We start from the raw sequence: 24,205 nt of genomic DNA on the forward strand, positions 1-24,205 counted from the left end.
TTAGGAACTTAAACATTATTGTTAAGTCAGTCTTCCAGCTTCTCTTTTAATGCTTAAATGTTTCCTAGGTCACACGGACTCAGGGGACCCTGTCGCATGTGACTTTGCATTGGAGCGTAGACTCTGACCTGCATGGGGATCTCGCCGTCACCTCTGGCAACATCACGTTTGAGATTGGGCAGAGGTCTGCGAGCATCACTGTGGAGATATTGCCAGATGAAGAGCCAGAGCTAGACAAGGCGCTCACCGTGTCGATCCGCAGTGTCTCCAGTGGCTCGCTGGGAGTCCTTACTAATGCCACACTGACAATTTTGGCTAGTGATGATCCGTATGGGGTCTTCATTTTTTCTAACAAAACTAGACCTATTAGTGTTGAAGAAGCAACCCACAATGTCACATTATCGATAATAAGGTTGAAAGGCCTCATGGGAGAAGTTGTGATCTCGTATGCAACTATAGATGATATGGAAAAACCTCCTTATTTCCCAACTAACTTAGCTAGAGCAAGTCAAGGAGCAGACTATATATCAGCTTCTGGACTGGCTCTTTTCAGAGCTAATCAGACTGAGGCAACAATTACTGTTTCAATCCTGGATGATGACAAACCGGAACAGTCAGAATCTGTGTTTGTTGAACTAGTCAATTCTACTTTAGTAGAGAGAGTACAGAATCGCCCAAGTAAGTATCTGTTAGTGTGTTATTCTTAGAGGTAAGACTATGAAAATGAAAAACTTAAATTTTATATAACAGAAAATTCTATAAGAAAGGAAAGATCAAAGGTAAGTAACGCTACCTTTAAACAGTTCTCTTTATGCCATGTGTTTGTGTGTGCGTGCCCGAGTATGCGCATGTGTAACACATGTGTTCAGAGGAGGGCGGCACACCACCTGAGCTACAGGTGCTTGTGAGATGGCCAGTGGGGTGCCTGGAACCAAAGTCAAGTCTCCTAGCCACTGAGCTCTCTCTTCAGCTCCAAGTGCTATCTTTGAAAGTCTCACTAGTGAAAGGTTTTCGTTAAGACAACTGAAAACGGGGCATATTTTTTCTCAGAAATCATACATTTAAAAAGTAGTTATGTCCCCAAAGTACGTTTCAGAACTTCTGTGCGATGGTTATGTAACTGACCTAGTATTGTTTTGTTGCTTCAAACTCTTCTGCAATGAGTCCGAAGACCCCATATGTAGTTCTTGTGGCCACACTGTGAGCTTCTTTCACAATGGTCCACTTCTGTCAGACTTCCTCACGAGCAAATGTGTGTAAGGTGAGGAGAAAGGGCTGTTCAACTGTAAGAACTGAGAACTTGTGGAGCTCCACGGGTAGGATTTAAGAGCAAGATCTGCATGTTATAATACACTGCCATAAGAACTAAGAACTTCCAACAGTCAGTGTGCTCACCTTGCCTGGGTCGGTGTCACATAAGGTGGACAGAAGTCTTCCTAACCATAGGTGAGTGCACAGATTTCAGGCTCAAACTTTGTCAAGAAATGTCTCTGCTTTTCTTCTAGGATAGATTAATAGGATCGGTTATAATAGCAAAGAAGTTGAAATAGAACTAAATAATTAGTCTTATTAAGTAAGAATTATAAAGCACATAATGTTTTTCAAGCAATTTGTAGTTTATTGAGATTGTAATAAAACCAAAAGGATGGCTGTGTGTAACAGTGGCTTGGAGCTGTGTTGAGATCAGATAACTTTGTTCCAATGTACAATAATAAATTGTTGGGCATAATCTTCGACAACTCCATTTCCTTATATAATTAGGAAAGAATAGGAGTGTAGATAATTTATTTATAATACATAGAGGGATTGCATGTGGTGATACACATAAAGACTAACAGTGTCTGCTGTATTGTAAGCGTTCAGTGATCGTGCTTGTTAGCAGAACGGCCACTGAGAACCCTTGCGCTGTTGGGATGGGGGAAGGAGTCAGCACACCTTTTTATGGAGTTATACAGTCAAGTGCAAAGTTGAGAGGGGGAGGGAGAGACAAGCTCCGATTTTAATAGACAAAAACTAGTATGAGGTCTGGCAGGTTTTCATTGAATGTAGTCATTGTTTATGAATGTGAGCAGTCTAAGAGTATTCAAAGTAGGGTGCCCACTTGTGGAAAGCTGCAGGCATTACACACGGCCTTCTGAGATTTTACCCCTGGAGGAGGAAAGGAATATAGTATGTTTCTTGGTTATGGCTGACAGGCACTTATGTAAGCTCTTAGGTAATTTCATTAACTCCTTTATGGCATTAATTCATTATCTGTATATTTACATGTGTGCATGTGTCTGTGTATACGCATGTATTTATGCAATCCAAATATATCAATTATATATACAAATGTATCAAATATATCATGCTGGCTTGCTTTCTGTCAATTTGACACAAGCCATAGTCATCTAAGAGGAGAGAACCTCAATTGAGAAAATGCCTCTGAAAGATCCAGCTGTAGGGCATTTTCTTAATTAGTAATTGATGGGAAGGGCCCAGCCTATTGTGGGTGGTGCTATCCTGGGCTGGTGGTTCTGGGTTCTATAAGAAATCAGACTGAGCAAGCCACGAGAAGCAGGCCTAGAAGCAGAATTCCTTCATGGCTTCTCATCAGCTCCTACCACCAGGTTCCCACCTGGCTTGAGTTCCTGCGTTAGCTTCCCTCACTGGACTGTGACTCAAAGCATGTAAGCCAGATAACCCTCGGCAAGTCGCTTTTGGTCGTCGTGTTTCATCTTAACCATGGTAACCCCGCCTAAGGCATGTATACAATTCAGATATATCAGCGTACATCATTATTGTTTGCATAAAGATATTATTAGTTGCTTCAAGAGTCACACTTGGATCATCAGTGTCAAATGCTCATTAAAATACTTGTACAGTCTAACTGTTCCTTTGATAATGCTTTTAATTCCTAGAGTATGTGTTAAAAGAGAGCAGAAAGTTACTTTTAGCTTTGATTTGTATTTCTAGTGCCCAGATTAAGGCTGAGAGGTATACATATTTAGACTTTAAAAACCGTAAACAGGGGCGAGAATAACAATTCTGTGGGATTCCTCATGGCTGTCAGTCAGGTCTTGAGATCCGCGTATCGCCTCTTATGTCTTTCAGTTCCGCATTCCCCACGCCTTGGGCCCAAGGTAGAAACTGTGGCCCATCTCATTATTGTTGCCAACGATGATGCATTTGGAACGGTGCAGCTGTCAGCACCAATTGTTCGTGTAACAGAAAATCACGTTGGACCCATTATCAATGTGACTCGATTGGGAGGGGCATTTGCAGATGTCTCTGTTAAGTTTAAAGCTGTACCCATCACTGCAGTTGCCGGTAAGAGAAGATGGGGGAGGGGTACTGGTGTATCTCAGAGTGACCTGTGTCTGTGCGCAACAGTATCTCAAAGATGTGATAGGATGACCTGTGGTGCTCACACACGCATTTAATTCCAGCACTTGGGAGGCCCAGCACTTTGTGAGTTCAAGGTCAAGTTCGAATTCCAGGACAGGCTTCAAAGCTACAGAGAAACTCAAAAAACCAAAGGCGGTGGGGATGGGGGTGGGGAGACAGACAAAAGGGAGAGATTACACACACACACAATTTTAATTGTTTTTATTGCATTAGACATTTTTCTCCGCTTTGATCCCTTCCTCCCTGCACCCCTTATACAATCTCCATGACCCCCATGCTCCCAATTTACTCAGGAGACCTTGTCTTTTTCTCCTTCCTAGTTAGATCCACGTATGTTTCTCTTAGGGTCCTCTTTGTTGTCTAGGTTCTTTGGGGTTGTGGATTGTAGGCTGGTTTTTCTTTGCTTTAAAAGCCACCTATGAGTAAGTACATATTATTCTCTTTATATCATCTTTCTGGGTCTGGGTCTGGGTCACTCAATATAATTTTTTTCTGAAGTGTTCTCCTGTGCCCATGCATTCAAGTGTACCTCCCACTTTCTCTTCTATGAGGTTCAATGTGGTTGGTTTTATGTTAAGGTCTTTGATCTGTTTGGACTTGAGTTTTGTGCATGGTGATAGATATGGGTCTATCTGCATCCTTCTACATATTGATATTCAGTTATGCTGTTCAGTCCAGGGGGGTCGCAGAAAGATGGGGACAGACCACCAAAGTCCAGAAGCAAACTTTATTCCAGGAATCAGATTCCAGGAAATTAAAAAAAAAATCTGCATGGGGCACAAAAGCTTATCACCTAGCTGAGACCACAGCCAAAGATGGATTTTGTAAGGCTGTGGCAAAGGGCGGTTTCTGAACCCATCTGTTCATAGTAGGGGCACCAGGCATAACATCTGAACAAAGGAGTTTTTACAGTCTTGAGGGAAAACTCAAATACAGGTTGCCTTACTTTACAATCTTCATTAACAGAGTTTTTCAGTTAAACCAGTGTTTGTACTTAATCTGTTGTCTTCCTCGGTACTTCCAGGTGGTGTTTACTGAAGCTCTGTGCTCTCCTGTTTGATGCTGCCAGTTTTACATAGCAGGGACAGTGTGTAACCCAGAGGTCATATATCTGTCTCCTAAAACTCAGCTCATATCTGTGTTAATCAAGGATGGCTGGGAGTGTTAGGCTCTCAGTTTGCAGAGAGATGCTTAGGCCTTGTAATTAGAGCTGTGGGTTGTAAAGTGGAGTAACCAACTGTTACTAGTTAATCTTTCACCGCTGAGAAAGCTGCTGACAGTTGGTTCTCATTCTCCTAGGCTTACATCTTTATATTTCTTTATTTTTACATTCCTATTTATGGAACCTACATTTTTATATTCTTATTCTTGGACCCTTCAAGGCCAGCATCATTTGGTGAATATGATTTCTTTTTTTCATTTTATATTTTTAGCTTCTTTGTCAAAAACCAGGTGTTCGTAAGTGTATGGATTAACATCTGGGTCTTTGATTCGATTCCATTGGCGCTCCTGTCTGTTTTTTGACAATACCAGGCGATTTTCATTACTGTAGCTCTATAGTAGAGTTTGAACTTAGGGATGGGGATGTTTCTAGAAGTTCCTTTATTGTACAGAATTGCTTTGGCTAGCCTGGGTTTTTTGTTTTTCCATATGAAGTTGAGTATTTTTCTTTTGACGTCTGTGAAGAATTTTGCTGGGATTTTGATAGACATTGCATTGAATGTATAGATTGTTTTTGGTAAGAATTCCATTTTATTATGTCAGTTCTACCCACTCAAGAGCATGGGAGATCTTCCCATTTTCTTGTGTCTTCTTTAATTTCTTTCTTCAAAGTTTTAAAAGTTTTTGTCAAACAGCTCTTTCACTTGTTTGCTTAGAGTTACTCCAAGATATTTTATGTTATTTGATACACATATTTTTTTTTAAAGATTGAGTTTCGTTTGGCCAAAGCTATCTTCAAACTTCTTATGTAGCTAAAGATGGCCTTGAGCTTCTGATTCTCATCTACAATGTTCACATAATAGGTATGCACCAAAGTGGGTATATGCACTGCTGGAAATCAAATCCTTGTGCTTCTGCTTAGGCAAGCAATCTCCAGCTGAGCTACACCCTCAGCTCCCAATACTTATGCCTTTTTAGACACAAAAGATAAATAATTTTCACATCTGTGACACTGAATGTTTGAATTTGTAAGAACTGATTGTAAAATCAAAGTATGTATAGATTGAGAAGCTCTGGTGAGCAAGAGATGCGTCACCTATGGAGGACTCAGACCTTGCGACTTCATATTCCCGAAAGGCAACCAACTGCAGATAATTGCCGAGACACACAGGGGGAAGTGAGAAAATGGCTTCCAGGGCTCTTCAGTTGACGGGTCTCTGGAGCCATTGTCTTATGTGTTCATTTATTTTTGAGGATCATGGACAAGACAGTGTTTGGAGTTGGTGATTTTATATATAGAGAAAAATGATTTCATGGCTGGATAGAAGTCAGGCCTTTCTATAATGTCATCCTAGCTTGTAGAGGGTGATTTTCCCCAGAACACCTGCTAGATCCTTTATAGCACCCTCTCACAGTAGCAGGAGTGTGAATGTGTATATGAGCAGATTTTGTGGTGAGCATCTCTTTGGTATGTGTGGTTGCCCCTAGCGACAGGGAGCATTGATGAGTGCTGGGTGATGAGTGAGAAGTGATGGAGCGCTACGGGACGCACCCTACCCAAATCAGCCCTCAGCAGCTGATTGAGCCTGCTTTGTGCGGACACCTCCCTAGCTGGTCAGTAAGGATGCTCACCTGTAGCCCTGGACACCTGCAGCTTGTCTTCCCACTGAGATCACGATGCTAGTTCTGCTTGTTCTGATAGCACTGTACACATCTTTTAAAAAAATTGTCTTGCTTTTTGTATGCTCTTATACATACAATACAAATTTCTCAGAAAAATGTTATTATATGTAGGTGTGTGTGGACACACGTCTTCATGAAGGAGAAAGAAATGACTCGAAAGTACAGGAAGATGACTATTACCAAACACACCTTTTCCTAGTTTGAAAAGTAAAACTTTTCAAGTGAATGTAGCTAACCTCCTCCAAAAATGTCTTTCATGTGTGTCCACAAAGTTTGACACGGCACTTTCCAAGCACGTGGCATGCTTATTATAACATAAACATTGGCATTTCAGGTCAGAGATGAAGGTCTGTAGCATGCTTCTCCTGAAGCGAGCTCTCACCTCTCTCTTCTTGTCCCTGCAGGGGAAGATTACAGTATAGCTTCCTCAGATGTTGTCCTGCTGGAAGGGGAAACCAGTAAAGCTGTGCCAATATACATCATCAACGACATCTACCCCGAGCTGGAGGAGTCGTTTCTCGTGCAGCTGCTCAATGAGACCACAGGAGGCGCCCGACTGGGGGCTGTAACAGAGGCAGTCATTACTGTAGAGGCTTCGGATGACCCCTGGGGATTGTTTGGTAAGCACTTTAATTCCTTTAACTCTCTTACTCTCTAAGTCACTGATAATGACCTTTTTTTTTTATTTAAGATTGATTTGAGCGAGGCTTTTTTTTTTAAGTGTGTGTGTGTGTGTTTGTGTGTGTGTGTGTGTGTGTGTGTGTGTGTGTGTGTGTGATGTTATTACTTATATATAAGATTCCTGGCATAGGTTAGTGGTTACCTAGGAAATGAAAAGGAATCAATCACCTTTTGGGACAGAGACAGTTGTAAACTGTTTGATTTGTGTCCTTCTGGCTCCTAGATGTGTCCTGTGAATCCTCTTTCTGAGCTTTGGGAGACAATGCCTTGCTACCTGTGTATGACTGGGCTGTCTTGGAACTTGAGACTCTCCCTTTTAGCCTCCTGAATGCTGGGATGACAAGCCTGGACTACCATGTCCAGCTTTTACTTTTATATAATGCTTTTAAGTAATTAATTAGCAAAATTTACTCTCATATTTGAGTTGTTTAACTTTTTGTATATGTAGGAAAAATGGTGAAATTGAGCCCTTTCTCCTCACAATGTCAGCCAGGAAGCAAAATAACCACTACCTTTGTAGCTCAGGCTGGCCCTGCAGTAGCTGCTGGACTCACTGGGTTTATTCAACTCATGCTGAGCCAAAAATATGGGCCCCATAGACATCTATGACCTGCTTTTACCACAATAAAAAGTCTCTGGGAGATCTTGGTGGTCTTGCTCACCTTGCATCACAGCACTCTTGCTGAGACGCTTAGGGGCCAAGGGGAGGGAGAATTCCTGCTTTCGGTGGTCTCAGCTTGGTCTTTGATTGTCTTGGTTTCACTTGGTGCCTAAAAACAACTGTTCTGTCTGCCCTTCAGGTTTTCAGAATACTAAATTTATTGTAGAGGAACCTGAGTTTAACTCAGTGAGGGTAAGCCTGCCAGTAATTCGAAATTCTGGGACACTCGGCAATGTCTCTGTTCAATGGGTTGCCACCATTAATGGACAGCTTGCTACTGGCGACCTGCGAGTTGTCTCAGGTAATGTGACCTTTGCCCCCGGGGAAACCATTCAAACCTTGTTGTTAGAGGTCCTGGCTGACGACGTTCCGGAGATTGAAGAGGTGAGAGGACTGACTAGTCTAGAACGATGTTGTAAATTGTGGCTTGTCTTACAGAGTGGCTAGAACAGATAACTGTTGTTGGGGACTGAGCAGTGTAGAACGACGTAAATTGTGCCTTGCCATATATAGTGACCACGCAGCTAACTGCTGTGAGAATGGCAACGACATGATTTCTGTAGGGAGTTCAGAGAGTCTAAAGGTGCTTCTTACCAAGTTCACGGGTGCATGGTGCACAGGCCAGCTTGCCAATTCCAGATTGTTATTGTGTGTGCAGTTATGGTGTGTTTTAGAAACTTTCCTTAAGTGATTATGTATGTATATCTATCATAATTATGCGATATTTGTTTCATGTAATTCTGACTTGTATCTCTGCTCCCATCTGAGTGGGAGCCAGTTACACTAAGTGTAGATTTTGATTTCCCACACATTCACTCCTCCCGTTCTATTACACTATTACAGCAAACATTTCCCTGGTATTTCTCATGATGAACATGCAATTTGACAGATAAGAATAAGTTTATTGATCAATAACATATGATCATAGATAATCTTAAGAAATTCAAATATTTTTAAAATCTAGATCTCATATTCCTTTTAATAACAGTTCCATTCAATAGCATATGAAATCTGTAACATTTATTTTATGGCAAATTGTACCATTATTCACTTTAAAAATATTAATCATGCATTAGTACATTAACATAGTTTCTTTTCTTCTTTTGAAACTTATATGGCATCATGATTTTTTAAAGTTTTATTGATAATTACCATTAAGATATGGTAGGGGAAACCAAGAACAGATTTACTTACCACTGAAGTGGATTTGCAATATTTTTTCTAAATAAGAAAGGCATAGGTTATAAAAATCATATTATTACAATGATTAGCAGGATTTAAAAACTGATTCCCATGACTGTCTAAAGACTAGATGATTTCAACAGCCTGTATTTCTTATGTATTATTGTGCTCTGCTATTAAAAGTTGATTGTGTATTATTTTGTTATATGTGGGCTTCTGAGTGTATCTGAGGCAGTATCTTTGGAATCATTTGTATTTCATTGTATTTTGTTCTTATGGATGCGTTTGATTTTTCTTGCTTCATTCATAGTTTTACTTCCGAACTGGGATGCTGTTAAGGAAGTTTTCACTCTGGTTTTAGGTTATCCAAGTGCAGCTTACTAATGCCTCCGGTGGAGGAACGGTTGGCTTAGACCGAGTGGCAAATATTGCTATCTCTGCCAACGATAACCCTTACGGTTCAGTAGCCTTCGTGCAGTCGGTTTATCGTGTCCAAGAGCCTCTGGAGAGAAGTTCCTCGGCTAACATAACCGTCAGGAGAAGGTGTGTGTGATGGTTGCTGTGTCTGTAGGAGTGTGGGCTGGGGAGGTTTCCTGGAGTAACTAAACAATTTAGATTCATGTTTTTTCCATTGTAACATTCCATACATTATAATGTTAGTTGGATTGTGTGTACTGATAGCCTTAATCACTTTTATTAGAAGTGTGGTTAATAAAATAAAGATTACTTATACCATTGTGCTTTTGTTTTACTATGTAGCACGTTCTGATTAGAACTTGAATACAGCTAGTTTTTAAACTCAGATGATGCATGAAGGGTAGGTTCTAGGTTCTGTTTTTCTTTCATTTCTTTTGTTGGGAGCCAATGTCCACTGTCCTCCTTCAGAAATAGAACACAGAGGGTTGAGGGACTTTTTGCAACATTGTTGCAATTCTCTAAATATCTTAATTTTGTTGTCATTGTTATTTTTTAAACTTATTTATTAATTATGTATGTACACAGGGTTCTTCCTGTGTGTATGCCTTCAGGCCAGAAGAGGGCATCAGATCTCATTACTGATGGTTGTGAGCCACCATGTGGTTGCTAGGAATTAAACTCAGGACCTCTGGAAGAGCGGTCTGTGCTCTTAACCTCTGAGCCATCTCTCCAGCCCTCATTGTTATTTATTATTATTATTATTATTATTATTATTATTAGTGAAATCTAATAGTTAAAGTTTTATAATTATTTTTGGAAATTCCGAAATGGCTACAACTTGCCTGCCTTGCCAAATGTTTTCATGGCATGCTTAAAATTAAGCATTATTGGTTGAAAACTAGACAGCCTAGCTGACACTAGAAAATAAAAATTTGAAAGACAAACATAATTTAGAAATTAGAATGTGGTTGTTTTAGTACTAGTGTTTAAAATAGTACTGAAGAAGCTTCTCAGAAGCATAACCCACGCTGTTCCTCCCTCTGGGTGGCTCCGTCTATAGTGAGTGCTTACCCTGGTTTTTCCATTGTCCCCACATTTCAGCGGAGGCCACTTCGGCCACCTGTTGTTGTTCTACAGTACTTCTGATATTGATGTAGTAGCTCTGGCAGTTGAAGAAGGTGAAGATGTATTGTCCTACTATGAATCGCCAACTCACGAGATGCCTGACCCGCTCTGGAGAACTTGGGTGAACGTCTCTTCAGTGGAGGAGGCGCAGGACACCTGTGCCACTCTGTGTCTCCAAGAACATGCTTGTTCCGCATTTTCAGTTGTCAGGACCACTGACGGTCCTCAGTGCTTTTGGATGACATCATGGGTCAGCTCAACAGTGAACAGCTCAGACTTCCGGACCTACAAGAAGAACCTGACGAGGGTGGCCTCTCTTTTTAGTGGCCAAGCAGTTGCTGGGAGTGACTATGAGCCTGCGATAAGGCAGGGGGCCCTGATGCTCGAAGGCCATGAGTTTGCAAATCTCACTATTTCCCTCCTTCCTGATGATATTCCAGAGATGGATGAAAGCTTCCTGATTTCTCTCCTGGAAGTTCACCTTGTGAACATCACAGACAGTTTTAAAAATCAGCCAAGCATAGGGCAGCCAAATACTTCTGCCGTGGTCATAGCACTGAATGGTGATGCCTTCGGAGTGTTCATGATCTACAGTGTTCATCCCAACACCTCCGAAGATGGCTCGTGTGTGGACGTGCAGGAGCAGCCACAAACCTCTGTGGAGCTGGTGATCCAGAGGACAGGAGGCAGCTTGGGGCAGGTGACGGTTGAATGGCATGTTGTTGGTGGAACAGCTATTGAAGGTTTAGATTTTATAGGGGCTGGAGACATTCTGACTTTTGCAGAAGGTGAGTCATGGTATATATGGATATGCTAATGTTCATAAATATTTTATTTACCTACATATTCCTATTCATATAGAGATGTAATGTGGTTTTGAAAGCAACAGTGATTCAGCTTACAAATGATTATCCTATCAGACACAGACTAACATGGTCCTATATATATGTATGTTTAAAGGAGAAGTTTAGGGAATATGTGAATGTTAGCTCTTTACACGTGATGACAGTGCTTTCCTGTGTCAGAAGCAATCAAATCATGAGGAAAGTTTTCATGAGGAAAGTTACAGGAATGAGCTGTTTTCCTATAACCAAAGGTGTTGAAGAAGCAAGACTACATGAGAATAAAATATTTTCAAAGCACTAGATATAGGATAGAACATTAGTGAAAAAAAATTAAGTAAAAATAGTCTGGTTTGACCAGTTGTCCTTATTTTAAAGTGGTCCTTGTCACAGATTGATTTGCTACAGTATTCTGAAACTTGCCCAAGAGTGCCATGGGGTTTTTGTAAGCGATGTGTGAGGTGCAGCCAGCAGTCTTGGGTGTAGATCATCTTCAATGTTAGCAATAGTTGATTTATGATATTTAAAATCTGAGAAGTTCCTAGTTAAGCTTGGTATAGTAGAGGCAATTTTATTCTGGGTACTTTTTTTTGTAAATCCTGAGTTGAACAATAAGAAAAACCATAGTTCTCGAGTGTTTTTTTTCTTTTCCTTTCCTGACTGAAAAAGTTGCATATATTCATAAGAACCTCAGACTATACACTGGGAAAAAGTTTAAAGTTTTAGTAATTCTGTGTCTCAGAGCAGTTCATCATATCTAGCTATATTTTAATGCACACACATTTTTGAAACTAGAAGCTATCTATCTATATTAGACTTAAAATATCTAATAAACATTGTGTTTGAAAATATAATTGTAAAATGTCATAAACCTGGATGGAAATGCACTCAGCCAGGAGATTGTTTGCCTGGCGTCCACAAAGCCCTGGCTGTAACCCCCAGCACTCCATAAACTTAGAGTGGCAGTGTATACCTGCATTCCCAGCACTCCACTCATGGAGTCAGGAGCCGGAGGGCCAGGGTTTATCACCATCTGCAAATGTACTGAGTTTCAGGTATTGCTGGCTCCCTTAGATAGACTATCTCAAAAAATAAAATAAATTAAATTAAATGCTAGCAAACGTTTCTGTATTGGTCATTTCTTATTAATCGTTTGGGGTAGAAAGGTAGCTGAATCTTGAATGGTGGAAGGAGGTAGGTTGGTAATTGGTGACCTTTTCTCCTGTTTGAAAGTGAATAACAAAAATATAATAAGACGGGGGTACAGGTAACAAGTTATTGTTAAATTTTCCCATGGCCTACATATAAAAGACCATATCATATAAAGCAGCACCATTATATAAATTATTATTACATTGAATTATAACTTTAGCTTTGTACAAAATGGACTTTATTTTGTAGCTTAGATTGTTAGATAATATTTAGTCTCAAACCAAGATCCTTGGTTAAATGCCCAGAACCATAGGGAAAAAAACAAAAAACAGAGATAATGTGCCCTCTTGAGGTATCTCAGCCCTGAAATACTGAGGAAAATGCCCTGGGATCTCTCAGTTTTCATTTTCTTTCCTGAACATGGGAAGGAACTAAGCAGGATCTCACCTGTGAGCAGCAGAATCAGGACACGTCTTCTGGACGTTTGTCTACTAGTGGAAACCTGTGTCAAACCCTTCACCCTTCCTGGACTCCCCATTTTCATTGCATCTCTTTTTTGTCCTCCTAACGTGTCCTGGGAACTAACATGATGCTGCCATTGCAACTCCACCCCAAACTCATCCCACTCTTGCTGGCGTCTTTGCTCAGAGCTTGTTGTTCCTCTGGCTCCCTCTTTGACGCACGCCATCTCATATGTGCTGGTGGCCTTTGAGGGAGACACTGGACTGAGTAAAACTGTTCACAGTAATGGCACAATAGGAACGGGGCTACCATTTTTTTTAATGGAGCCCCTCCTAACCATGACTAGCACCTTTCCCCAGGTAGGTAATTGTTTTTGACAAAGACCTGTGTGGAAACTGTGATTCTTTGGAGTAGTTAGCCTCATTGACTTTTTTACAGCTGCGTGTCCTCCAGGCTCTGTCTATGTTGAGACTTTTACAATGCCTTATATGTAAGAAATCAAGTAACGTAGCATATACACTGTCTACTATGGTGGTGGCAATGCTGCTCACAGTACTGGGCTATTTTAATCAAAACATTATTACTTACCTCCTAAAATTAAAGGTTAGTTTTGGCCTCTCTGGCTAGTATTTTACTGATTTAACTTTTAATTCCATGAACTTTTTTATAGGTGAAACCACAAAGATGGCCACTTTGACGATTTTGGATGACCCCGAGCCAGAAGATGACGAAAGCATCCTCGTTCGCCTGGTGCACACTGAAGGCGGAAGCAGAATCCTGCCAAGTGCTGACACTGTGACAGTGAACATCCTGGCCAATGACAATGTGGCAGGGATTGTCAGCTTTCAGACGGCCTCGAGATCTGTCATAGGCCTTGAAGGTGCGTCCCTTTCCTTGTTGAACACATCCTGATTTCCACAGATGTTGTTTTTATCTTATGTTTCTTTCTTTCTTCTTTTGTTGAACCGTGTGTTTAGTCTGTGCAGCACTTAGAAGAAGAGCGCCTGGTGTACATGACGTTGCTAGGTGTCGGGGGCCTCACACATACTGCGACCTAGTTCACCACGCCCCACTGCTGGGAGCACTGGGAGCCTCAAGGCTGACATGCCTGGCCTTCTCATCTGCTAAATCACAAAACAGTCCATATTTTAGAGAGTTCTGTAGGAGGAGCAAGTGACCCGTAAACTGGGAAGTGCTTAGCTTTTGGCAAGCATAGTGTGTATATTTTGGTATTAAACAGTGAGACATTGAATTTATGTGAAAATATTCATAATTTGTGGATATGTTAGCCTCAACTATTGTCTGTCTCTGCACTGTAGACTTCCAGCTGGCGAGTCTGCTGAACCAATCTAAACCTGTGAGCCATTTTATGACCCTCTTTACATTTATTAATGGTTTAGAATTGCATCTTGTCACTCAAAGAATGAATAAAAGTAACTGATAAATTGTCATAAATCTACTGCAAAGACAAATTGCTATCAAAAGTTCTTTGTAGTGTAAATTAAAATGCCACTCCCAGAATCCTCAATAATGGTGACAAGTTTAAGGAGTGTTATCTGTGCCAGATTCACGCCCATTAGTTCCTCATTTTAGCTGCAGTCCTATGGTGCTGAGTGTAGGATATTGCAGACCCTGAAATACAGCGACAGCACATGCAATATCCTACACTCTGAGTAGTGCTGTCTATTTGAAAGAAGGAAATCTGAGAGAGAATCTTGCCCTATCTGTAATTAGAAGCAGAAGCTGGATTTTCATAGACATCATGGACTGAGTGAAAAAGCACATTACCAGCATTGGAACAACAGGTTAAGGAACTGGAGAGGAAGGCATTGTGACAGGAGAAGGTGCAAAAAACACCCAGGAGGAAGAGACTTCAATAGTGACCCAAATCGTCATTGCTCCTAGGGGAGAGGCTACTGATATTACTATGCTACAGGGTCATAGTGCTAAATGAACTCCAGTGAATCGTTGTGCCCGTAGATGAGTGCATCTCTCAGCACTCATCAGAGCAGCCCCTTGTTGGGGAGGAGTGGACAGGAAGATAAGAGCCCGAGGCAGCGAATAACTAAAACAGACATGTCTTCTGGATGCTGCAGGGCAGTTGCACATATGAATTCACAGTGTTATGACAGCATGCACAAGTCCTGCGGAAGTTCACGTCGGATGAGATGGCAGCATGCGGAGGGAAGGTGGACGTGCGGTCCCATCCCTGCTCGGAGAGGATGAATCGGTTTTCTTTATGGCTGCGTCCCCTGGTAGGCAGAACTCACTCTAGTGGACACATAGTCAAGCACCTGTAGCCATCGCTGATTGGGGCAGATGACTGACTGATTTATTTATTATTTAGAGACAAAGAGACAAAGTCTTGCTATATAGCACTGGCCATCTAGGAACTCCTTCTGTAGACTAGGCTGGCCTTGAACTCCTAGGCATAGACACCTAGCATCCACTTACAGTGTTTTAATGTCATACAAACTTATTCTGTAAGAGCAAAAGTATTGATAGGAGGAATGTGGCTGGAAGACCCCTGCAGGAGCCAGGATCTGTTGGTGGCTACCATAGCATCTTAGAGAATCTGCAGACCCCAGAACCTGTATCTTTAGGAGCTGAATGAATATTACCTGAAAACCGTATTGTAGTTGTTTTGGTTCTGACAGCCACGTGTCTTCAACAAATACAATGATGAGGATATAGTAATTAAACTAACTTAATCAGTAATCAAATGCAGTCAGAAAATTTTTACTCGGAGTATGGTCTCCTAGATTCAAGCCTCTTAGGTAGGAGGTGACTGCACTGGTGGAGACTGACGTTTGGTGATTTGTTGCATGGCCAGCCACCAAGTCAGAGCAGATGCTGGAGGGACAAACACACGAGCAGAGCACACTTACCATGAGTTCGATCTCACAGATGGTGCTAGAAGAGCAGAAAATGTGGCAAATGTGGAAAAGTCATTTGAACCTACAGAGGACCTGCAATCTTTTCCAGTCTTTGCCTTCTCAGATCATACAGTTGAGTGAGCCTGTGTGAGCCCAGGGAATTGCTAAACTTGCCAAGGGAAACCAACAAATGCCCTTGAATTTCTACGATCTTGAGAACAAAACAAAACAAAAAAAATCAAGGCACAGTCTGAAGATGAAAACAGATTTCTCTGGGAGAAAAGCAAACATGGATTGTGACTGTAGACTTATGTGAGCTGCATTAATTGCCGTGGTTCCCCTCTGTTTTAGGACTTAAGGCCCTTCACGGACTAAAATTTATCGCTGGAGTTGCAGTGGAGAGAGCGGAGGTTTTGTGTTTTCATTCACTCACCAAATTACTTAATGAGAAGAATCTGCATTCCTCTTCAGAATGTCTTTAACTTTATTTTTGAAAAGGCCTTCAAAATAAACATTCAACACACACACACACACACACACACACACACACACACAGCCTTTGCTGGCTGTGTGGACTTCATATCAGATCATTTTTCCAGTGTTGTGTAGACCCTGGCAGGTGAGATCATGCCTCAGCAAGATATGGTGGTGGTTCAGGATCCCATGAAATGTTTGTATTTGGAGGTCAGTGCATGCCGTCCTCAGGCTTTCCTTCAGTTCATTGCCAGATTTAGAAGGCAAAGCCTTCCTAGGTCTGTTTTTCCTTTTCCTGTGACTGTTCTTTGAGTGCCACCTTGTGGAGATCACCTCTGACATATATGAAGTTACTTTTCCCAGAAGGCAATTTCAATGACCTTGGGTCTTGGGAATGAATATTCCTGAAAACGGCAGAACCATGTCTATCATTGTCACTATAGCTTAGAAACATTTTCATGCTCGTCTTGCCCCTGGCGTGGTTAAAGATCTGAAGACCTGTGAGACTATATGGGGAAGAAATACCTTACTTCTGTTGGGTACTGAATGTCAAGCTCTAGACTGTGTTTCTGCCAATAGATGACTTAAGGTAGATGCATATGGAGCAGTGTTAGACGCACGAGGCAGGCTTGAAGGGATGGTTTTACTCTTTTCCTCTTCTCTGTATTTTATTTTTGTCATCATCACAGAATGGTGTCTTTTTTTTTTCTTTTTTTTTTTTTTTACCTTTTTTTTTCTTTTTTTTCTTTTCTTTTTTTTATTCTTTTTTAATTAAAATTTCCAACTGCTCCCCGTTTCCCATTTCCCTCCCCTCCTCCCACACATTGCCCCCTCCCCCCACTCCCCTCCCCCATCCCCACTCCTCTTCTCCTCCCCCCAGTCCATTCCCCCTCCCTCTCGATACTGAAGAGCAGTCCAAATTCCCTGCCCTACAGGAAGACCAAGGTCCTCCCACTTCCATCCAGGCCCAGGAAGGTGAGCATCAAAACAGGCTAAGCTCCCACAAAGCCAGTTCATGTATTAGGATCGAAACCTAATGCCATTGTCCTTGGCTTCTCATCAGCCTTCATTGTCCGCCATGTTCAGAGAGTCCAGTTTCAACCCATGCTTATTCAGTCCCAGTCCATCTGGCCTTGAAGAGCTCCCAATAGATCAGTTCCACTGTCACAGTGGGTGGGTGCACGCCTCGTGGTCCTGATTTCCTTGCTCATGTTCTCCCTCCTTTTGCTCCTCATTTGGACCTTAAGAGCTCAGACCGTTGCTCCAATTTGGGTCTCTGTCTCTCTCTCGATCTATCGCCAGTTGAAAGTTCCTGTGCCATTCTCCTTGGCCTCTCGTCAGCTCTCATTGTCCGCCACATTCCGAGAGTCCGGTTTTATCCCATGTTTTTTTTCAGTAGCAGTCCAGCTGACCTTGGTGAGCTCCCAATAGATCGGCCCCACTGTCTCAGTGGTTGGGTGCACCCCTCATGGTCCTGACTTCCTTGTTCATGTTCTCTCTCCTTCTGCTCCTCATTATAACCTTGGGAGCTCAGTCCGGTGCTCCAGTGTGGGTCTCTGGCTCTATCTCCATCCATCGCTAGATGAAGGTTCTATGGCGATATGCAAGATATTCATCAGTATGATTATAGGATAGGTTCATTTCAGGTTCCCTATCCTCAGGTGCCCCAATGAACTAACTGGGGACATTGCCCTGGGCACCTGGTAGCCATTCCAAGTTCAAGTCTCTTGCCACCCCTTAGGTGGCTCCCTTACCTAAGGTATGAGTTTCCCTGCTCCCCTATCCAACCTTCCTTTATCCCCAATCACCCCAATTCCCCCAGTTCCCCTCATCCTCTCCTTCACACTTTTCTCTCCCCATCACCCCTCATCCCCATCCCACCCCACCCCCAAGATTCCAATTTTTTGCCCATCAGTCATGTCTATTTCCCATAGCTGGGAGGATATCTATATGTTTTTCCTTGGGTTTACCCTCTTGTTTAGCTTCTTTAGGATCACAAATTATAGACTCAGTGGCCCCTATCCATGGCTAGAAACCAATTATGAGTGAGTACATCCCATGTTCTTCTTTTTGGGTCTGGGTTACCTCACTAAGGATCGTATATTCTATTTCCATCCATTTGCATGCAAAATTCGAGAAGTCATTGTTTTTTACCGCAGAGTAGTACTCTAATGTGTATATATTCCACACTTTCTTCATCCATTCTTCCATTGAAGGGCATCTAGGTTGCTTCCAGGTTCTGGCTATTACAAATAATGCTGCTATGAACATAGTTGGACAAATGCTTTTGTCATATGCTAGGGCATCTCTTGGGTATATTCCCAAGAGTGGTATTGCTGGGTCCAGGGGTAGGTTGATCCCAATTTTTCTGAGAAACCGCCACACTGATTTCCAAAGTGGTTGCACAAGTTTGCAGTCCCACCAGCAATGGATGAGGGTACCCCTTTCTCCACAACCTCTCCAGCAAAGGCTATCCTTGGTGTTTTTGATTTTAGCCATTCTGACAGGTGTAAGATGATATCTCAAAGTTGTTTTGATTTGCATTTCTCTGATCGCTAAGGAGGTTGAGCATGACCTTAAGTATCTTTTGGCCATTTTAACTTCTTCTGTTGAGAATTCTCTGTTCAGTTCAGTGCCCCATTTTTTAATTGGGTTAATTATCCTTTTAAAGTCTAGTTTCTTGAGTTCTTTATATATTTTGGAGATCAGACCTTTGTCTGTTGCGGGGTTGGTGAAGATCTTCTCCCAGTCAGTAGGCTGCCTTTTTGTCTTAATGACAGTGTCCTTTGCTTTACAGAAGCTTCTCAGTTTCAGGAGGTCCCATTTATTCAATGTTGCCCTTAATGTCTGTGCTGCTGGGGTTATACATAGGAAGCGATCTCCAGTGCCCATATGTTGTAGGGTACTTCCCATTTTCTCTTCTATCAGGTTCAGTGTGTTCAGATTGATATTGAGGTCTTTGATCCATTTGGACTTGAGTTTTGTGCATGGTGATAGATATGGGTCTATTTTCATTCTTCTACAGGTTGACATCCAATTGTGCCAGCACCATTTGTTGAAGATGCTTTCTTTCTTCCATTGTATACTTTTAGCTCCTTTATCAAATATCAGTTGTTCATAGGTTTGTGGGTTAAAATCCGGGTCTTCTATACGATTCCATTGGTCGACTTCTCTGTTTTTATGCCAGTACCACGCTGTTTTCATTACTGTAGCTCTGTAATAGAGTTTGAAGTCAGGGATGGTAATGCCTCCAGAAGTTCCTTTATTGTATAAGATTGTTTTGGCTATCCTGGGTTTTTTGTTTCTCCATATAAAGTTGATTATTGTCCTTTCAAGATCTGTGAAGAATTTTGATGGGATTTTAATGGGGATTGCATTGAATCTATAAATTGCCCTTGGTAGAATTGCCATTTTTACTATGTTGATTCTCCCAATCCAAGAGCAAGGGAGATCCTTCCATTTTCTGGTATCCTCTTCAATTTCTTTCTTCAATGCCTTAAAGTTTTTGTCAAATAGATCTTTCACTTCCTTGGTTAGAGTTACCCCAAGATATTTTATGCTGTTTGTGGCTATCGTGAAAGGTGATGATTCTCTTATTTCTCTCTCTGCTTCCAGATCCTTTGTGTATAAGAGGGCGACTGATTTTTTGGAGTTGATCTTGTATCCTGCCACATTACTAAAGGCGTTTATCAGCTGTAGGAGTTCTTTGGAGGAGTTTTTGGGGTCGCTCATGTACACTATCATATCATCTGCAAATAATGCAAGTTTAACTTCTTCCTTTCCAATTTGAATCCCCTTTATCCCCTTATGTTGTCTTATTGTTATTGCTAAAACTTCGAGAACTATATTGAAGAGGTATGGAGAGAGTGGACAGCCTTGGCGTGTTCCTGATTTTAGTGGAATGGCTTTAAGTTTCTCTCCATTTAATTTGATATTAGCTGTCGGCTTGCTGTATATAGCTTTAATTATATTTAGGTATGACCCTTGTATCCCTAATCTCTCCAAGACTTTTATCATAAAGGGATGTTGAATTTTGTCAAATGCTTTTTCAGCATCTAATGAAACGATCATATGGTTTTTTTCTTTCAGTTTATTTATATGATGGATTACATTGATAGATTTGCGTATGTTAAACCAGCCCTGCATCTCTGGTATGAAGCCTACTTGATCATAATGGATAATTTTTCTAATGTGTTCTTGGATTCGGTTTGCCAGAATTTTGTTGAGGATTTTTGCGTCGATGTTCATGAGTGAGATTGGCCTGTAATTCTCTTTCTTGGTTGGGTCTTTGTGTGGTTTTGGTATCAGAGTTACTGTAGCTTCATAAAAGGAATTTGGCAATGACTCTTCTGTTTCTATATTGTGAAATACATTAAGGAGAATAGGTATTAGGTCTTCTTGGAAGTTCTGGTAGAATTCCGCATTGAAACCATCTGGTCCTGGACTTTTTTTGGAAGGGAGGTTTTTGATAACAGCTTCTAATTCTTCACGACTAACAGGTCTATTTAGGTTGTTCACCTGGTCCTGGTTTAACTTTGGTAAATGGTATTTATCTAAAAAAGCGTCCATTTCTTTTACATTTTCCAGTTTTGTGGCATACAGGCTTTTGTAGTAAGATCTAATGATTCTCTGAATTTCCTCTGTGTCTGTGGTTATGTCTCCCTTTTCATTTCTGATCTTATTAATTTGCAAATTCTCTCTCTGCCGTTTGATTAGTTTGGATAGGGGTTTATCAATCTTGTTGATTTTCTCCAGGAACCAGCTTTTTGATTCATTGATTCTTTCAATTGTTTTCTGTGTTTCTATTTTGTTGATTTCAGCCCTCAGTTTGATTATTTCCAGTCTTCTACCCCTTCTAGGTGAGTCTGCATCTTTTTTTTCTAGAGCTTTCAGGTGGGCTGTTAAGTCTCCAATGTGTGCTTTCTCTGTTTTCTTTAAGTGGGCAGTTAGTGCTATGAACTTTCCTCTCAGAACTGCTTTCATAGTGTCCCATAGGTTTGAGTATGTTGTTTCTTTATTTTCATTGTCTTCAAGGAAGAGTTTAATTTCTTTCTTTATTTCTTCCTTAATCCAGGTATGGTTCAGTAGTTGACTATTCAGTTTCCATGAGTTTGTAGGCTTTCTGGGGGTAGCATTGTTGCTGAATTCTAGCTTTAATCCATGGTGATCTGATAAGATACAGGTGGTTATTAATATTTTTTTGTAACTGTGGATGTTTGCTTTGTTACCGAGTATGTGGTCGATTTTTGAGAAGGTTCCATGAGCTGCAGAGAAGAAGGTATATTCTTTCCTATTTGGGTGGAATATTCTATAGATGTCTGTTAAGTCCATTTGATTCATTACCTCCATTAATTCTCTTATTTCTCTGTTAGGTTTCTGTCTACTTGACCTGTCCATTGGTGAGAGAGGAGTATTAAAGTCTCCTACTATTAATGTGTGCGGTTTGATGGCTGCCTTGAGTTTTAACAATGTTTCTTTTACGTACGTGGGTGCTTTTATATTAGGGGCATAGATATTCAGGATTGAGACTTCATCCTGATGAATTGTTCCTGTTATGAGTAGAAAATGTCCCTCTCCATCTCTCCTGATTGATTTAAGTTTGAAGTCAACTTTGTTAGAAATTAGTATGGCCACCCCTGCTTGTTTCTTAGGTCCATTTACTTGAAAAGCCTTATCCCAACCCTTTACTCTGAGTAAGTGCCTGTCTTTGTGGTTGAGGTGTGTTTCTTGTAAACAGCAGAATGTTGGATCCTGTTTTCGTATCCAATCTTTTAGTCTGTGCCTTTTTATAGGAGAGTTGAGTCCATTGACATTAAGTGATATTAATGACCAGTGGTTGTTAACTCCGGTCATTTTTTAAGTTGTAAATTTTGTGTGTTCCCCTTCTTTGTGTTGCGCTGGTGAAGGGTCTCTAGTTGTCTGAGATATTGTGGTCATTGTTGGACTCCTTGGTTAGTGATTTTCCTTCTATTACTTTCTATAAGGCTGGATTTGTGGCTACGTATTGTTTAAATTTGTTTTTATCCTGGAAAATTTTGTTTTCTCCATTTATAGTGAACGAAAGCTTGGCTGGGTATAGTAGTCTGGGCTTGCATCCATGGTCTCTTAGTTTCTGCAGTACATCTATCCAGGACCTTCTGGCTTTCATGGTTTCCATAGAAAAGTCAGGTGTAAGTCTGATAGGTTTACCTTTATAAGTAACTTGGCCTTTTTCCTTTGCTGCTCTTAGTATTCTTTCTTTATTCTGTATGCTTTGTGTTTTGATTATTATATGGCGAGAGGATGTTTTTTTTTGATCCAGCCTATTCGGTGTTCTGTATGCTTCTTGAACCTTCATAGGTATATCTTTCTTTAGGTTGGGAAAGTTTTCTTCTATAATTTTATTAAATATATTTTCTGGACCGTTGAGCTGCGCTTCTTCTCCTTCTTCTATTCCTATTATTCTTAGGTTTGGTCTTTTTATTGTGTCCCATATTTCCTGAATGTTTTGTGATGAGAATTTGTTGGCCTTGCTGTTTTCTTTGATCAGCGTGTTTATTTTCTCTATGGTATCTTCAGAATCTGAGATTCTTTCTTCTATCTCTTGTATTCTGTTGGTTATGCTTGCTTCTGTAGTCTCTATTCGTTTACCTAGATTTTCCCTGTCCAGCTGGCCTTCTGTTTGTGTTTTCTTCTTTGCCTCCATTTCAGTTTTTAAGTCTTGAACTGTTTCCATTATCTGTTTGATTGTTTTTCCTTGGTTTCCTAGGGTATCATTCACTGATTTACTCAATTCTTCAAACTTTCTGTTATACTTCTCATCCATTTCTATAAGGGCATTTTTTACATGTTGTTTAAGGGCGTCAATCACTTTCATAAAGTCAATTTTATCTACTTCTTCATGATTAAGGTGTTCATGTCCACCTGTTGGGAGGTCGCTGGGTTCTGGTGGTTTCATATAGTTTTTCAGATTGTTAGGTGAATTCTTGCATTGGCGCCTGCCCATCTCTTTCTCCGAATGCTCCCCTCTGGATGTTCTTTTACCGGATCAGGTCTCCTTGCCTACTGATGTACCTTCCCAGTGATGGCTCTCTGCAGTGCTAGCTCTCCTGTTGTTCTAGTGATGTCTCTCCTTGCTTGTTGCAGACAGGCCAGTGAAACAAAGGAAGTCTCGCCTGCCTACTTGCCTTGAGGATTTGCCCCCAGTGCCAGACAGACTGAGCTGGATGGTGTTATGTGCCCAAAGAGGAAAGGGGGCAGAAGGAAGAAGGGTTCTGGATGCAAGCTGGGTGGGACAAGAAGAGAGAGGCAGTATGGGGGGTATAGAGCCCCTGCAGGGAGCCCAGGGAGTATAGGGAGGGGGATGAGGAACTTCAGAGTTCCCTGTCCAGGGCTGCTTCCGCCACCGCTGGTCACAAACTCACCGCACTGGTGTCTCTCCTGGTGCCGAGATCAGATCTCCGTGCAGGTTGGGTAGTTTGTAAACAAAGCGCCTACCTTGGTTGGTGCAGGCGGGCCAGTGAGACAAAGGAGGTCTCGCCTGCCTGCTTGCCCTGAGGATTTGCCCCCAGCGCCAGACAGACTGAGCTGGATGGTGTTATGTGCCCAAAGAGGAAAGGGGACAGAAGGAAGAAGGGTTCTGGATGCAAGCTGGGTGGGACAAGAAGAGAGAGGCAGTATGGGGGGGTAGAGCCCCTGCAGGGAGCCCGGGGAGTATAGGGAGGGGGATGAGGAACTTCAGAGTTCCCTGTCCAGTCACAAACTCACTGCACTGCTGTCACAGAATGGTGTCTTTATTCCCGTATCTTTGTCTACAGATAAACAACCCCAGTCTTGTAGTAGGAGTGCAGGATCCCCTTCAACACTGATGCCATTGGCCTACCCATTCTCTTGCTATTTGTATTCCTTTTGCATTTTTCGCACTTCATGAAATGACCACTATTTTTGAGGTAATATCAGGTTTTGTGGTTTTGAGAACTTTGCACACCATGACTCTAGAAACCTTATCCCTGACGCTGCTCATGAAGCATGTTGATAACTGCAGTGCTCTCTCTGCCTGCAATATAGATATGTTCTGAAAGGAGCTCTCAGTGCTGCATACAAGAGGCCTCTAGAAGTTCATG

General features: G+C 41.5%; 1 protein-coding gene across 1 annotated transcript in view; it reads left to right on the forward strand.

Annotated features, from left to right (window-relative positions):
- The window catches only part of Adgrv1 (adhesion G protein-coupled receptor V1), a 550,578-nt gene that overhangs the window by 74,496 nt on the left and 451,877 nt on the right, over nucleotides 1-24,205 (forward strand). The window contains exons 29-35 of the mRNA XM_057789515.1: nucleotides 69-678; nucleotides 3,094-3,309; nucleotides 6,636-6,851; nucleotides 7,713-7,957; nucleotides 9,117-9,298; nucleotides 10,274-11,085; nucleotides 13,424-13,633. Of these exons, the coding sequence (XP_057645498.1) occupies nucleotides 69-678; nucleotides 3,094-3,309; nucleotides 6,636-6,851; nucleotides 7,713-7,957; nucleotides 9,117-9,298; nucleotides 10,274-11,085; nucleotides 13,424-13,633 (2,491 nt within the window). The remainder of the gene's footprint in view (nucleotides 1-68; nucleotides 679-3,093; nucleotides 3,310-6,635; nucleotides 6,852-7,712; nucleotides 7,958-9,116; nucleotides 9,299-10,273; nucleotides 11,086-13,423; nucleotides 13,634-24,205) is intronic.

This window comes from Chionomys nivalis, chromosome 15 (genome assembly GCF_950005125.1).
Source record: "Chionomys nivalis chromosome 15, mChiNiv1.1, whole genome shotgun sequence".
NCBI lineage: Eukaryota > Metazoa > Chordata > Mammalia > Rodentia > Cricetidae > Chionomys > Chionomys nivalis.